The 17,787-nt window shown below is 33.7% G+C and overlaps 1 protein-coding gene across 1 annotated transcript in view; it reads left to right on the top strand.

Annotated features, from left to right (window-relative positions):
- The window catches only part of LOC128993079 (uncharacterized), a 56,287-nt gene that overhangs the window by 12,381 nt on the left and 26,119 nt on the right, over positions 1 to 17,787 (top strand). The window contains exons 3-5 of the mRNA XM_054416837.1: positions 379 to 427; positions 1,215 to 1,463; positions 3,316 to 3,459. Of these exons, the coding sequence (XP_054272812.1) occupies positions 379 to 427; positions 1,215 to 1,463; positions 3,316 to 3,459 (442 nt within the window). The remainder of the gene's footprint in view (positions 1 to 378; positions 428 to 1,214; positions 1,464 to 3,315; positions 3,460 to 17,787) is intronic.

Genomic DNA, 17,787 nt, shown 5'->3' with positions numbered 1-17,787 from the left:
CGTCCACTGCACCATATTGCTGCAAATTGGGTACCATGGTCGACTTACAGACGGCCGGTAGTGGACCCGAACCTCCCCCAACTACTTATACTACGCAGTTCGAATCCGACCATCCTTTTTGCGCCACCCTGTCCAATACTGCTAGACATGATTGGTACACCAACCTAGTTAATATCTGGCGTCAACCAAAAGGCCAGGTTTAGAGAGTATGGCCAGTCAACTAAGGCTCAAGGTTAAGAATCAATAAAAGAATATTCTAGGCGGTCACATTATAGATGTATTATTTTTTATTTGTTGTCAAATGTTTAGTATGTCTTTTCACTTTGATGTTTAACAGCAAAATTATGATCCTGGTATAATTATTATTTTGTCACACAGGGAACCTACTACAGAGAAAGTCAAGGAAGAAAATCAACATAAATCTCAAGTAAGTAATTTGCTTGTGTTCTAGACCAGAGTGTTTTCACAAAAAACAAAAATAAGTAGAATACCAAGAAAATAAGTTTGTGTGCTGTGAGAAGAGACCACCATCAGCCACCTTAATCTTGTAGATAGTTTTTATATTGTAGCATGAACCTAACCTGTATAAATTACTATAGATGAATTTTAGTTCCAAACATTCTCTTTACCCCTTTAATGTCACTTCCAATATTTACTTAAATTTGTTATTTATAAGTATAGAGGATTTCCTACAAAGAGGTTGAGACGTTTCATTCGCCTTAAACAGTAGTCATATGCATCAAAAACTTCAAGACTTTACACAATTTATAATCTAAGTTTTGAAAACATTTTATGTGAAAATGTCAGCTTCCTCTGACATGTAGAAACAAAATGGTTGGCATATTGAACATTTTACTAATTTTCCTCCGATAACAATTTCCTCAATTTGTTAACTGTGTTGTGTTGCAGTTTTTACCTTAATCATTAAAGAGCAGTTTGATTGAAGAATATTACTTTGAGCCATAATGTTATAGCACTTGAAATACGGTACGTCGGTACTTGGTTATAAAAGTCTACTCAAAAGCCTTTGAACAATTTAAAAGAAATTATTCATACTATTAAAATATTGTATTGGTGTGCAAGGGTGTGCAAGTATCTACAAAGTTCATTATGTACTCATCTATAGGCCTATAATAAATTCAAACTATTTAATATCTTATAATAAATTCAAACTATTTCATATCATGAAAATACAAAAATCTAATGATTTTCAGGATTTTAACGTCTTGGTGGATGGTCTTCTGAAAGACAGTGCAAAGCCTAACGGTGATGTGAAAGTCAAATCTGAGCAGGACACAGAGGAACCTGGAGAAAATAATCAAAACTCAGTAGAACCTCGGGATGCTGAGCCCAATACATCCGACACTGAGCGTAATCCATCCGATGCTGAGCCTAATCCATCTGATGCTGAGCCTAATCCATCTGACGCTGAGGCTCCATCCGACAATGAGATTTCTACTCAAGTTAGTTTAAAATTTATCGCTTTTTATTTTTATAACATATTCAAGTATTTTGAAAATAATCACTCGCAAAATTGGAGATTTATTGGCAACTAACTTAGTGATGTTAAATCTAAAAAAATTAAATTGTAAACATCCAAATTTTGCAAATCCATGATCAGATTTAAAAAATTATATGGAGTCCAGGTGGTAATGTATTTTCACTTTAATTTATTTGATTTGTAATCAATTAGAAATCTTTTTAATGGGATTAAGATTATGATTTGATATTCCTATAATCGTATCGTAATGTGATGCAGCCTCATAGCTTTTTTGCCAGATAATTAACAGGTTGCCCTTGTATGCACTGCAATATTTTGACACTGGTTCTCTGTGCCCGGATAAACCAATCTTACTTTAGATGTTTATCATAGTTGTCATCCTACTTAGTCAGACTTAACCATGTTGAAGCATGACCAAAAATAATTGAATATAGACCATCAGCCGCACTGCGGTTACCATAGGTTCTGGCGCACACCGCAGGTAACGCCATGTAGTTACGGTGTACACGCTACATAACTACACGGTGCTCCCATGGATGTGCGCCAGAACCTATGGTAACAGCAGTGCGGCTGATGGTCTATGTTTAATTATTTTTATCTATGGTTGAAGCTTGTGTTTGTTCCAATTTTCTATTATTGTATTTACTTCCTTTATCATATTATGGCTGTATAAATAAATATATATATATAAAGTAATAAATAAATTATGCTTTTACTGCAATATCATTGCCATTTGCAAATCTCTAATTTACAAAACAATAGGCATGATTTAAATTCGAGATTTTTGCTGTGGCAAGTCAATTTAGTTACAGGCATGCCCCATTAGGTGATTAACTGTTGAGAACTAATAACAAATTTCTTACAGTTGTTATCAAAGAGAGTAAGGGTTATGATAAGATAATATAAATCACCAACGATGCTGTAAATACATACATATTTGAAATGTAAACATATTGTAAACAATGGGCTGCTGTCTGTTATATCTCTGTCTCAATTGTCTTGATCTCTGGCGTCATAGAAAAAAAATTGAAACGCCTTTATGACCGTGGGTGTTGTAACCTTATTGAAAGTATTGTTCTGTATGGCCAGTTTTATTTTTACTTTTTCTCTCTCTGGCCAGTCTACCAAAAATGTTTTTGTTTTATTGTACTCTATTTGAATGGGTAGTTAGTTACAGGGTTGGAAAAAGTCGTGAGACAGCTAATTTTTAACAGAAATAAAGAGCTAGAACTTGGTACAAAGCTTCCAGACATAAAAGTCATTTTAACACATTATTCAGTGATACTCCACGTCTTCCCAGGTGGGTTATATTATAACCCCCCTCCCCCCCCCTCTCTAAGAGTCAGAAACCCAACCAAATGGACAACTGAGTCAAAAGGGGGATCTGTTAAGATATTAAAACTTACAAATCCAAGATATCTTTCAACTTAAAAAAAAGTTATAGATATATATAATTTACCTTTACTAAGATTTTTCGCCACTTTTTATATGTGACAGCTGAGTAATCCTCGGTAGAACCTCGATTATCCGCTGCGATAGGAGATACAGACACCTCAGTGAATAGTATAAAATATATATGCCTATATATAGCCCATTGCATAGTAATTAATATTGTGCAATCATTATATTTATTTACCTCAGGTCAATTATTTAAACTGTAACATTTAAAATGATCAAGCCTGTGCTCGGCCGATTGGTAACCGTAAAATAAAATTAAATGAAATTCTACTTTATTGGCAAAAATTTTTGAAACAAGTGGAGCTCACTTTACGCATTTCACCTGTTATTTAAACTCAAAAATATAATTTTTCCAGGAGACTGTTGAATCTGAAAGTGACAGTAGCGAGAGTCATTCTCCAAAGAGAAAAAGAAGAAATACCTCAAGTAAGACCTCGACAGTAGTAGCAGCCACATCAAATGAGATCCAAACACTATCTTCAGATTCAGACTCAGAAGAGGTAAGATTATGTTAAGTTTGTTAAGTTGTCATTATCTCCTAAACTGTTTGCAATTTATTCTTAGAGTCTTTATTGAAAAAAAAGTTTCAGGGTTTGAAAATGGAATATTTCTGATTGTTGAAAACTTGTTGGGGTTGGGAATCAACATTTGTGGCCTGGAAAATAATTTAAAAATTTTTCAGAAATATTTTACAACTTAAGATATTAATTAAGTTAAAAAAAGTTAGTTGGTCATAGGTTGTTTAAAACCGTTTATATACCTAGTACATTTCAATTACGGTAGTTTGTAATTATTTCTGGACTCAACCCTTTTCAGATTATTTTTTTTAGATCAGCTGAAAAATTTAAATTAAAAATAAAGTTGTAATTCGTGGCAGGAAAACTGGTCTGGTTTTGAATAAATTTCACATTTCATCAGAACTCATTTCATTTTACATTGTAGAGGGGGTCAAACTACAATATGTGGTACGTAGCGAATACAGTTAGTACCACAACTAACTGTATTCTCCACAGGCCTGCATGCAAATTTTTTTGTACGTATTTTAATTTTCTAGCCCCATTTATGTAATTATGTAATCTTTGTGGGTTCATAAATGTCAACGTCAGCATAACAGGGACCCAAAATGCAAGCAATCCTTACAGATATTAGTATTGTGTTATTATTGTGGGTATAAGTAGCGAGGGATACCAACTAATTCCGCTTTTGGCAAATATATTTTCTTTCTTTTTTCATCTTTTGTTGTATCTTGGTGTTACCCATTGACCGTGCCTGACTTGTGTATGTGTTGTGAATTCAAACTAATGCAGTTTTTTAAACCAATTCATCATAGATATTATTCTTAAGTAGATTAACTATTTATTATTAACCCATTGGCATGCCAAAATTGCACTACTTGATTAAAGAAATTTCTGTTTTGTTGCACTTTTATTGACTTACAACAACAACTAATATAACTTCTGGGCAGCGGATGTACAACTAGACACGAGTTGTAAGGTAGTGAAGTATAGGAAGTAAAGGAAGTATAGGAATATTAGTAAAATTTATGAGGGCCAGATCCAGTGAGACCATTGTGGGGGGGGGGGATGCTGAGGAGGCTCTTCCAGAAAATGTTGTAAGTTCTAGTTCAAAAAGGTAGTTTTCTAGCATTGTAATGTACATTTTGGAAGTAAAAAACTCTTAATTATTTGAGTTTCTATATGGCTGATCGCAAAATAGGGCCACCAAAACTAATATGCCAATAAGATACAATATTAGTTTATTAAATACTTAAGGTAATGACCAGATCATTGTGGTGATAGAAACAAAGGTTACAGGTTGTATACTGTACTATTTTTGAAAAGTATAATGCCAAGGTTTTTCCTGGATTTTAAAGGGTTTTTATGGCACCGGCGTGAATTTTAAGCTGTAAACTATAACCAATTCAAGGCCTACAGCTTAAGTTTGCAAAAATAATAATCCTTGATAATGTGGTAATTTTCATTATCATCAATCAATCAATCAATTATTTAAGTTGGGGACGCCACTATAGCCGTATTTAAACCCAAATATGAGTGAATCATCCTCACCTAATGCCACAAAAAGTCTCCCACGATAGGGGCTAAATCCTGAGTATCTCCATCGTTCACAGAAACATTATTACGGGGAGCATAATCCTAAAATCTTACATAAAGTTATCATTGTCATCCGCGGTCGCGTCAGAATCCTGAAAATCCCCCGCGGTCATGTGGTCAGTGTGTTAATCTCCTGCAGTCACTGAAACAATATCATCGTCATCCTCCATCATGGCAAAATCCTTAATATCTCCTGCGATTTGTATAAATTAGCGTCGGCTCTCAAGGTCACGGAAACTTTATAATTGTCATCGGCGATTGTGGCAAAATCCTGAGCATCTCCCACGGTTTGTAGGCATTATCGTTGTCTCCCACTGTCACAGAAACATCATCATAGTCTTCCGCAAACCCGATTGCAGCAAATGCATGAATTTAAGGGCATGGCGCAAATTTCACAGACACGGTGTATGATTCTTATCTTAAAAGTTTGCCCCGAGCTTGATTTTGCACCGGTTCATATGCCTTTTGTAAAGGCATCCAATAACAGCTGAACATAACAAAGCCAAACTTACCATTTTTTTTTTTTTCACAAACAGTGAGAATGTTATTTTGAAACAAATCCTAATTTTAAAAATGCCTGTAGGCCTACAAACTAAAGCTAAATATAAAAATTTTAAATTTAATTAGGCTTATGGGTAGTAATGATGGGTACCAACTACTTATAACAACTTAACTGTAAACAAAAAATCATAGCACATGTTTTAGCCTATATACGACCTAAGTACAGTATAATTGAACAAATTTGGACGAAGACCAAAGAATACACAGAATGTATCAAAGTGCATTTGGAAACTACCAATGTTCAAATACAAACAACATTTTACCGATTTTCTTTATGTAATATAAATTAAAATCTAAAGAAAATAATTTTAATTAGTGGAAACTAGCAAAACTAGCAAAAATAAAATAGATATTTATTGAAATAGGCGGTTATAAAAGTGGAGATTTGTCATTGCCTTTAGTGCACGTAGATTTATCTTCTGTTTTTAAATTTGGAAGCCAGTTCTGATGCTTGATCATGCAAAAACGGTTGAGCGTGTCAATGTAAACTAAATTGACAAAATCTCTTTGTTAGTAACAAAATTGCTTTCATCCGGTATATATTGGAGTTGAAACGAACCATGTAAACCAGCTGTTTTAACTAATGAGTATATTATAAATAGCCTATGTTTGTCTAAATAGGCTATAAGAAACTTGTGGTTTTACCAATTAATTTTACTTGTACACATATGAAGGTGAATATTAAATGACAAATCAAAGAAGAATAAATAGGAGATTAAAAGAAGTGGTGGTGGGGATGAAAAATGGATTTTCGTTTGGTAGCCAAGTATGCACTTTAGATTGTGCTGTGGTTGACCTGGGAATTCAGATTTTTCTCTTGGCTTGACTTATTATGTAGCGTTACCGAGAGTAGGAAATATCAATTGCTTGCTGATTGCGACATTTTCAATAGGAATAGTTACAAGCATAGGCCTAATCAAGAAATTGTACGTAGACAATAAAGAAAATGAAAATGGAAAGAGGGCAGACGATTGCTTGTATTGTGAGGTTTGAAATAAATTAGATTCTCATATGATAAAGTATCGTATTTATCATTAAAAGTTCAATTAACTTGTTATGTCATAATCCATAATAGTTAAAAATATATATTTTGAAATACTGTAATATGATTTGTTTAAATCTTTGTTCGCTGCGCTTGATTGGCGGAGCTGAGTCCGCATACCTAGTTAACTAATATTTTCGTTTTCCACAAATCAGGTTAGGCAACTAAAGAAACTAAAATTACTTTCAAAAACTATTGCAGATTCACATAAAAAATTATTGACCTGACAAGTGCTGTGATCCCTCAGAATAATGTCGGACTATTGGCAATGTCCCTGTACGGAATAGTTCCGTCTAGGAATGCTAGAGCGCATTAGCGGTGGGACGAAAATGTTTGATCCAAGTATGCCAGTGGGTAAACAATTGTTAAGTTAGGCCTATGAATGCTTGCTTGGTTATGAAAAAGCCACCAGCTCTTGAGAGAAGTCTGCAGCTTTTTGATCGCTTGAAACTAAATCCAGCTGTCCTTGATCATTGTGCTTTTGTGATGTGTCTGTTGCAGTTTTTATCGGTTTGGTTTTTGTTTCATCAGTTGTCGGTCTTTTGTTTTTAAAAGATTTATTTTGTAAAATTACCATCCTCTAATACTAAATTTCACTAATAGTTTTCCTTGTAAAAAGAATTCTTGTTGGTGGTAGGTTTTTTGTTCTTATAGGGATTGTTGCAGGCAAACCTTTATATTCACTTGTAACTAATAGAAAATGTATTCACTAATCCTTCACTACACTGTAGAAATCAGTTTTTATTTATTCAAAACACTTACTATAACTGTGTAGTCGTAGAGTTTTTTACTTTTGTCTTGCATTGATAGTTTACAGTAGAAAAACAGTAGTAGCCTCAGTATAAATTTGGTGTAGTGTGCATTTATAATATTATTAGGACTTAAATTTGCGATCACGGCAATCGTCATTATTGTCTCCTGTGAGAATGGCAAGATCATTATACATCTCCTGCGATGGGGAAGACGTCATGATCATATCTCCTGATTGTGGCAAAATCATTAAGATCCACCCCGGTTGTGAAGACATCGTAATAACATCCCGCGATTGCAGCAACATTTTGAACCTCCTCTGTGATTACAGTGAAATTATTACATAGCAACTGATAAACCAAAACCTACATTGTCCATGAATTCTCGGTAAACTGACAACCAAATTTTTAAATAAAAATAAACATCCCTACTTTGGATAAATGTTCCTGTCGAAAGACCAGTTGGTCTTGGTCAGCAACAACGCAACACAATGCTTCTCACTCCATTCTAAACTCATCCTTTGTGTATAGTTGGGTTAAAGTACGCTCAGTTTGGTCCAAATATTAACTATCGGATATAGGTAATAACAGTATTATTTCTCTCGGCTAAATTATGCAAGACAAATAATGTACAGGGTTTGATTACAGTTGGTTTTGTGGGGTTAGGCTCGTGAGAGGAGATCCAGAGGCACTGAATCGCTCATATGCGTCCATGGTCACTCTACCTATATAGATTGGCCCGTAGTTTTAGTTTCCATGGTTAATCTGATTTTGCTCAATTGTGTTGTTTTTATGTCCTGTTTTTATCATAGTGTAGTTAAAACAGTTTATGCATCTACTTCAATCACTACTTCCATCAATTACTTTCATGTAAAAAAATAATCAAATTAACATATAATTTAAAAATTATTTCAAAGAAATAATGTTATTTTTTTAGAAACAGCTTTATCCTAAGAAGTGTGAGATAGCCTTTAGGTGACGTCAATCAAACTTGTTCATAGGAGGAAACACATAACCAGACCTTTAAACCTGTGAGGAATTACATGCGGGAGTAACCCCCCATCCACAGGGGGTCTGGGGTCTTTAAGTTTTTGAAAATTTAAGCCTGAAAAACTGGTTTCTAACAATTTTTACTAACGTATAAATAGAGTTTTTAATATTATTTTTTCCATTCCATATCATCCAAAAAGGTGCAAACAGTTATTGAAAATAGAAAATTTGTAAGCACACTAGGTAAGTAAAATAAAACTCATTTGTTTACATGAAATTTACTTTATTTTCATTATTGAAACATAAAACAAAACACCAGAGTTATATACTGTACGTGTAAAATATGAATAAAAAATATCAAAAGGAGTTTCAAATTGAAAAATTAATTTTAGTTCTTAAAACACAAACTGAACACATTTGTATAGTCTAAAAATAATTGTAGAAACTTAGTTGCTTTACCTTTAATTCCAGTTTCGTCCTAATCACTCTCCATCACACACTTAACTTACAGCGGTACTCTTTTTCAACAAAACAAAAGTTAAATAAATACCAACAGACTACACGCTTGGCTATTTTGTGCCTAATTCAACTTCTAAGGTTATGTTTACGTCACAGAACGACAGTCCCGCCCAGACAGACTCTGAGTCTCGCAGAGCTACCAACCCAATGTTAACACGATGAAAAATTCCCGATTTTCCCAAAAAATTACTCTGTTGTGAATATAGTATCAGATATGTGGGACTTTTTCTACTGAAAGTGTGAGTGCACATCAGAATGCAGGAGAGTTGTAAGGCCTGACATAACAGCTTACTGACCACCTCTCTGGCGTTAAAGGAATAGTTGGATATCCTTAGAATTAACAGTGGCGGCGGATAAGACTCCATGGCGCAAAGGGTTCGGGCCAAGCAAAAACTAGCAAGTTGGAGTTCGGGGAGTTTCTCAACGAATAAACCTGAGCGTCCATCTTGCAATTTTCTTGTTTCTCTAAAAATTATCATATGCACAGCATTGGAAATTCTGGTTTTACCTGCAAAAGGTACTCATGCGGAACTTTAGATTGCATAGATGTTATTGCGTGTTAATGAATGGCTATCGCTGCCTAGGGATAAAACTTAATGTCAATTTCAATTTTGTTGTTTAAGCTCCTTGAATGTTAGTTAAAACACAATTGAATAACTAAAGAGAACCAAGTACGATACTCAGCGGTCGGACAAAATAAGTTACTCGATGGCCGTGAGAAGTTAAGAAGCCTGAAGACGTCAGCAAACAAAACACAGGACCGGCCACTCACTTGAACCTGTCTGGATACATGAAATTTCATTATTATTACCTCCTAAATCGTGTACAGTAGAACGTCGATTATCCGAATTAATTGGGGATTAGGGGTGTTCGGATAACTGATTTTTCGGATAATCGGTCATTGACGGGAAAAATACAGGGAACGGGAAATGACGGGAAGGGATAGCGGCCGGCGGCGATTTGCCGATTTCGCGTCTGTGGATACTGTACAATAATATAAATGTAATTAATTAACATCCAGATTTATTTTTACACTACAGCAACAAACATGTACAACAGTACTTAGAACTGGACTATCAGAATGTGTACAGAAAGAAATTTTTCTGCACTACGCGTTTACGTTTGGAGGACATAGTCAGTGTAGAATGAAACAGTACAATAGAAACCCGTACGAACTGTCACTGTCGAATGCTCACAGGCGACTGAGACTAGTGAGACTTGAGACGGAGACTGAGTCAGTGAGAGTAGAAGTGGCGCGCACGGCCATAGCGCACGACAATTTCGTCACGCAGGCCCGCCCCGCCTCCCGCCTAGCAGCCGTGCGGTGGCGTAGCGCTCGCTAGTCGTGATTGGCGCGCGATTTTATTGATTTTTGCTTCTTTCTTCCTTTCGGTTAACCGACGTTTCGGATGACCGGGCTTCGGATAACCGACGTTCTACTGTATTGTGATTTTTACTGAAAACCTATGAAAGTGAAGTATTGACCGTGGATCAAACCAAATCTTCTAGGAGATGGCTTTCTACAATCAACTAACTGATGTTTGAAAAAGGGTAAGTTTAAACATATTTAGAATCGTTATTATTTTTATATTATTACTGTTATTTTATTATAATTTATCTTTATTATTTTGATTTTTAAGTCGTGTGAGTGTGATTTTTAAATTTATTTTATTCTTTGGGGGAAAGCAACACACAAGTAAAAAAAAGAGTACGACACAAGTCTGATTTTTATAACAGCGTAAAATCCACTCGCTCAATATAATATAATATTTTTTATTTAGGTTTTAGGAGGCTATAAATTTATTTATGTCTGCAAAAACATTTATTATATAGGAGCATCAAGAAAAAAAAAGGTTTCAAACTGGAAAAGTTAAACTTGCAACTGGATAAAATCTATTTTGCAAACCTAATTATTCAGTAAATTGAAGGGCTTATTGTATCACTGATAGTTTTCATCTAGGGCCAAAAGATTCGTTTGTCTTTGATAACAACATTGTTGCCTGATTTCACAAGCGTAAACAATGTTTTACAACAAAATAGGTCTCCTTTTAAATCAACATCTACTGCGGCCTTGACAACATCATAATCATTGAAAACTATACAAAAATAGGCAAAAACTTGGCGGCAACACATCTATATTTACTATTTAGGATTTAAATAAAAGTTGACTGCAGGAAACTAAAAACATCTTGACAATTATTAAGTATGATTTATGATAACTGTGAGTGATTTAGAAGCAGTTTTTAACAAATATGCTGTTTCATTTTCGCAGCAAAGTCAGTTTGTTCCGTCGAAAGTTCCTTCGCAATAACACTGTTGTTCATCCTGAAAATAACAATGTCCTGTGCTGTAAAATTTGCCACTCTTTAAATACTATACAAATCTGCCCACTGCGTGTTGAGATCATGAAAAAACTCAAGAATGAATCTCTTAAAGTTTGGAAGCTGTGATAGTTTTCTTCTTCACAACCAAGATTTCTTTACATAAAAAAAGGTAAACTATCTTATCTTTTATCACATCACTTTAAAATAGCAAATACCATACAGTTTGCACTCGATACACTCACGCCTTGCATGTTTTGATTATTTAGGTATAAATAGTATGTAGAACATGTACATTATTGGGCGTTTCAATGTTTAACATTATACAGGTAATATAATGAAAAAATACTAAATGTAGTTTATACTTTTTCAAACCTAACTATAGGATTTTTTTCATATTACAGTTTGAACTATGTAGATCCATGTTCTCTGAGTAAGGTTTATATTTAGATTCTCATTGTTATTGTCATATATATTTCATTATATTGCTATAACTAATATGTAGAACATGTACATTATTGGGCGTTTCAACGTTTAACATTATACAGGTATTTTTTCAAAATTTTCCGATTTTTTTCCTAACACAAAGCTGTCTGTATCCATGTAAGAGACCGATTTCCCCCCGATTTTTTTACTAACACGAAGGAGTCTGAATCCATGTAAGAGACCGATTTCCCCCCGATTTTTTTACTAACACGAAGGAGTCTGTATCACTGTACAACCCCGATTTTTTTTCCTAACACAAAGCTGTCTGATCCATGTAAGAGACCGATTTCCCCCCAATTTTTTTACTAACACGAAGGAGCCTGTATCACTGTACAACCCCGATTTGTTTACTAACACAAAGCTGTCTTTATCACTGTACAACCCCGATTTTTTTTCCTAACACAAAGCTGTCTGTATCCATGTAAGAGACCGATTTTTCCCCCGAGTGTTTGTCTGTTGATGCAAATAACTTATATGGCAAGGCCATGTCTCAGTGTTTGTCTCTTGATGAAAATAACTTATATGGCAAGGCCATGTCTCAGAGTTTGTCTCATGATGCAAATAACTTATATGGCAAGACCATGTCTCAGTGTTTGTCTCTTGATGCAAATAACTTATATGCCAAGGCCATGTCTCAGTGTTTGTCTCTTGTTGCAAATAACTTATATGGCAAGGCAATGACTCAGTGTTTCTCTTTTGATGCAAATAACTTATATGCCAAGGCCATGTCTCAGTGTTTGTCTTTTGATGCAAATAACTTATATGGCAAGGCCATGTCTTAGTGTTTGTCTCTTGATGCAAATAACTTATATGCCAAGGCCATGTCTTAGTGTTTGTCTTTTGATGCAAATAACTTATATGGCAAGGCAATGACTCAGTGTTTCTCTTTTGATGCAAATAACTTATATGCCAAGGCCATGTCTCAGTGTTTGTCTTTTGATGCAAATAACTTATATGGCAAGGCCATGTCTTAGTGTTTGTCTCTTGATGCAAATAACTTATATGGCAAGGCCATGTCTTAGTGTTTGTCTCTTGATGCAAATAACTTATATGCCAAGGCCATGTCTTAGTGTTTGTCTCTTGATGCAAATAACTTATATGCCAAGGCCATGTCTCAGTGTTTGTCTCTTGTTGCAAATAACTTATATGGCAAGGCAATGACTCAGTGTTTCTCTTTTGATGCAAATAACTTATATGCCAAGGCCATGTCTCAGTGTTTGTCTTTTGATGCAAATAACTTATATGGCAAGGCAATGACTCAGTGTTTCTCTTTTGATGCAAATAACTTATATGCCAAGGCCATGTCTCAGTGTTTGTCTCTTGTTGCAAATAACTTATATGGCAAGGCCATGTCTCAGTGTTTGTCTCTTGATGCAAATAACATATATGCCAAGGCCATGTCTCAGTGTTTGTCTTTTGATGCAAATAACTTATATGGCAAGGCAATGACTCAGTGTTTCTCTTTTGATGCAAATAACTTATATGCCAAGGTCATGTCTCAGTGTTTGTCTCTTGTTGCAAATAACTTATATGCCAAGGCCATGTCTCAGTGTTTGTCTTTTGATGCAAATAACTTATATGGCAAGGCAATGACTCAGTGTTTCTCTTTTGATGCAAATAACTTATATGCCAAGGCCCATGTCTCAGTGTTTGTCTCTTGTTGCAAATAACTTATATGGCAAGGCCATGTCTTAGTGTTTGTCTCTTGATGCAAATAACATATATGGCAATGGCATGTATCTTTCTGAACCGAATCCAACCTGATTTTTCGGATATCTGCACACCTCTAGTTTTTAGTTTTGTACCTGGATGATAAGCTCACAGCCTAATATCTCTAAGAATATAATCTCTATAATCTCTTAAGAATACAAAGACAATGAAAGGAGATAATTTTTCAATCACTTTTTAAAACTTCAAAACTTTTTCCCTCTGTTGTTCAAAGGTTTATTGCGGACATTTTCCATCACGAAAGTAAACTCCCCCTATTATAACTATTTATAATTAACTATTTATTTATTTTCCCTCTATTATAACTTTAGGTAAATTAAATAAGCCAATGAAACTACATTTCTTCTCAAAAAACTTTAATTTATGTCGTTCAACCTGCCTAGTATGCCTTAATTTAGTGTCGAATATTTGTACTATTAGTTTGGAGGTTTAATTTTTTTACATGTAATATAGTTTCATAAATATACAAGTCATAGACTGTCATAACACCTAATTAAGGAAATAATGGTTTCATTGATTGGCGTTTATTTTTAATTTTGAAAATAATTCGGAGTGTTTTTTTTTTCAGTTTTGTTTACTTAACAGTAGAAAATAAAAATACATGTTTGGTAGTTATAATGGCCAATGGGTTAAACAGATTTATTAGTGTATTTTAACTATCCTAACTTGTACGGTTCACAATGTTTTTATTTGTTATATAGTGAAGTGTTGGTTGCAATTTTGATTGGTTTGTTATTTTTTATAAGTTTATAAAATGAACACCCGCTTACCTTTTAGCATAAGTAAAAATACTAATAATTTTATATAGGCTTATTATTTTTGGTTGTAGATTGAAAAATTAGTAATTAGCGTTCCTTAAACTCGTTATGATGTCATACCATGCCTCTTCATCCAGGTCATGTCACCCATGACCTGAGATTTGGCTGAACATTTTTTTATTTGTTTGTTTTACCATTTTAATAAGATATACCAATGAAAAAAAAAAACATATTTTTAATAGTTTTGTGTTATGAATTTTTTAAATTTTGCAAAATACTCTTATAACGGCACTTCCGAGAGGAAATGGTTCAGCGACGTTCTTATATAAAAAAATCCATAACTTCTACGATATTAAACATAAAGCAATAGTTTTTTTTCACCAAAATGTTCAGAGAAATCAGAGGATTATAGAACAAATAATTTGGTTAGTTATGTATTCATATTTATATGTAATACATTGATAAATTTAAATTTTGAGTTTTTTTTAAAGTTTACAAACAAACAAATTTTAAAAGCGATTAGTGACCAAAGGCATAGCACTAACCAAAGTATTTTTTTTTAATTAACCCTTAAGATATAAACTAAAGTAATCTGGAATAAAATTATTGGTTTTTCACCTGCTAATATTTTTTTTTTATTCATGAAAGTTAGAATATGGGTTATGGTGAATAAATCCTATGAAATTGATAACTTGACTTTGCTATCCAAGTTTAAAACCTCTAATAATCATCCAATTGCAAACAACATCTTTTAATTATAATAATGACTTCTCAATACTTAAATGCACCGACCCTTAGATATAAAAAGTGAACACATGTATTTTTAACTGTTGCCGCATATTAGGCTGTACATAAAATTAAAGCTGCAGTAAATTATATGCCAATTATGTACTTACAAAGAAATTTATTTATAATTTATACAAGGGCTTATTGGATTATAACATTTTTGTGATAATCATAAAAGTCTTTACCAGTAGAAGAGTTATCTTAGTTTTGAATGTGGGTGCGTGTGAGCTTCAACATTTTCTTGTAATGCAAGTCAGCAGCTCGAATTTCCTTTTCAGGAAAATAATACATCCTTTTACATGATGACAATTGGTTTTTCGGATTGGTCATGGGAAAAAATGACAGTGAGTGTGATATTCAAGTTAAATTTCTACATCCCCACGGACCAGCAAAATCGTTTTACTGACCTTCAAGAGAAGACATCTGTTTGACACCTCACCTATGCAACATAATTTCAAGTGTCAATCCACCTACAACTAAAACTCAGGGAGGAGGTATTATTTTCCTGAAAAGGAAATTCAAGCTGCTGACTTGCATTGCAAGAAAATGTTGAAGCTCACACACACCCATATCCAAAACTAAGGTAACTCCTCTACTGGTTAAGACCTTTATGACTATCACAAATTTGTTTACATCCAATAAGCCCCTGTATAAATTATAAATACATTTCTTTGTAAGTATATAATTGGCATATCAATTACTTCAGCTTTAATTTTATGTACAGCCTAATACGCAGTACCAGTAACAGTTAAAAATACATGTGTTCACATTTAATATCTAAGCCTCAGTGCATAAATTTTAAGTATTGAGAAGTCATTATTATTAAAAGATGTTGTTTGCAATTGGATGATTATTAGAGGTTTTAAACTTGAATAGCAAAGTCAAGTTATCGACATAATTTATTCGCCATAACCCATATTGTAACTTTTAAGAATAAAAAAATATTAGCAGGTAAAAAACCATTAATTTTATTCCAGATTACTTAAGTTTATATCTTTAGTGTTGATTTAAAAAAAAAATCACTTTGGTTACTGCTGCCTTTGGTCAATAATTGCTTTAAAAATTTTTTTGTTTGTAAATAAAAAAATAAATTATAAAATTTAAATTTAGCAATGTATTACATATAAATTTGAAGAAATAACTAACCAAATGTATTTGTTCTATAATCCTCTGATTTTTCTGAACATTTTGGTGAAAAAGCTATTGCTTTATGTTAAATATTGTAGAAGTTATGGATTTTTTTTAATATAAGAAAGTCGCAGAACCTTTTCACCTCAGAAACACCGTTATAAGCATATTTTGTAAAATTTCAAAAGTTCATAAATCAAAAACTATTAAAGAAAATTGTTTTTAAACTTGGTATAGCTTATTAAGATGGTTAAATAAACTAATAAAAAAATCAGCAAAATCTAAAGTCATGGGTGACATTTTAATTTTTGATTGGATGATTTGAAATGGAATGACCCTATGAGCTTTTGCAGTGTTTTAGTGCATGTCTTGTATGGATGCCAGTAGAAAAGCAGCATTAGCTGTAGTAATCACATATTTGGTGTAATGCACATTTATGGTAATGTAAACATTTCAAGCATCTTTGTAATCATCCGTGATCGCGGCCAAATTGACAGCATCCCCACCGATTGTGAAGACGGTCAACGAAACACCTTGTTTCGTGATAATGCAAAGACATCATCATCTACTCTGATCATGGCCAAATCTTGAACATCCTCTGCAATCGAAAAAAAAAAAAAACATCATTATACTCTCCCACAGTTGCGGCGAAATTATTACATGGCAACGAATATTATCCATTGATGTTCAATTTCCAGTTTATTATTAACAAAATTGGTAAACCCAACAACCGACTTAAATCAAACCCCTCCCTGATATTTATTTTGTCGTATGAGAGTTAACCTAGGTTAAAATCATTCATACTTGGGTCAAGTGTTAGTGTGGGACTTCGGTCTCCAAGGTCCTGGGTTCAAATCCTGTCAATAACCAATGTATTTAATTTTTCTATTAAAATATTTTGCTGAACAACATATCTGGCTGGCTATGGTGCTTGGTTCAAAGTAAAAATCCACTAAATATTGAAATAAATGAAGAATTACTCCAAGGCACTACCATCAAGGACAGCTAAGCTCAGGTTCAAACTGTTGTAGAATTGCTTTATAATATTCTAGGGTCGAACCCCTTCTGAAAACAAAAGACACTCTGTGCAAATACTGCAAGATCTTATTTTTGATCCTAAAACCATACAGTAGTGTTTGCAATTAAAGGCTCAGTTTGAATATCAGTTTTGGTGTGTTTCAGGTGCAAAGTGAGGAAGGAAAGTGCACAGCTCAGTTGAATGGTGTTCTGTGCGAATGTGTTAAGTGTAAAAAGGCCTTTGACTCTGAGATTATGCCAAATAATGCAGGTTTCCAACTAGAATATTTCAAATGTGCACTCTGTGTCCGCAAATACAAATACAAGAACGGTTTAGTTGAACATCTAAAATATTCCCATGATAATAATAAAAGGCACCAGTGTAATACATGTGACAAATCATTTAGCAGTGTCTTAAGGTTAAATGCTCATGTTTCAAATGTACATTCAATAGAAAAGCCAGAAAAAAGAGAGGTTTGTCCCATCTGTAAAACAGATTTATTAAACAAACCTAGTTTAAAAGCCCACATGCGTCGTGTGCATTATAAATTGAAAACAAATCCCAGTGTTCAATGTAACCTTTGTAACAAGTCATTTTCAGATAAAGAGGGTCTTAAACGACATACTTCTCG

This window comes from Macrosteles quadrilineatus, unplaced genomic scaffold (assembly GCF_028750875.1).
Source record: "Macrosteles quadrilineatus isolate MER2022 unplaced genomic scaffold, UCM_ALF_1.0 Scaffold_4__1_contigs__length_99947679, whole genome shotgun sequence".
NCBI classification, from domain to species: domain Eukaryota; kingdom Metazoa; phylum Arthropoda; class Insecta; order Hemiptera; family Cicadellidae; genus Macrosteles; species Macrosteles quadrilineatus.
Note: the sequence above shows the minus strand (reverse complement) of the source record. Positions and strands in the feature narration are given on the sequence as shown.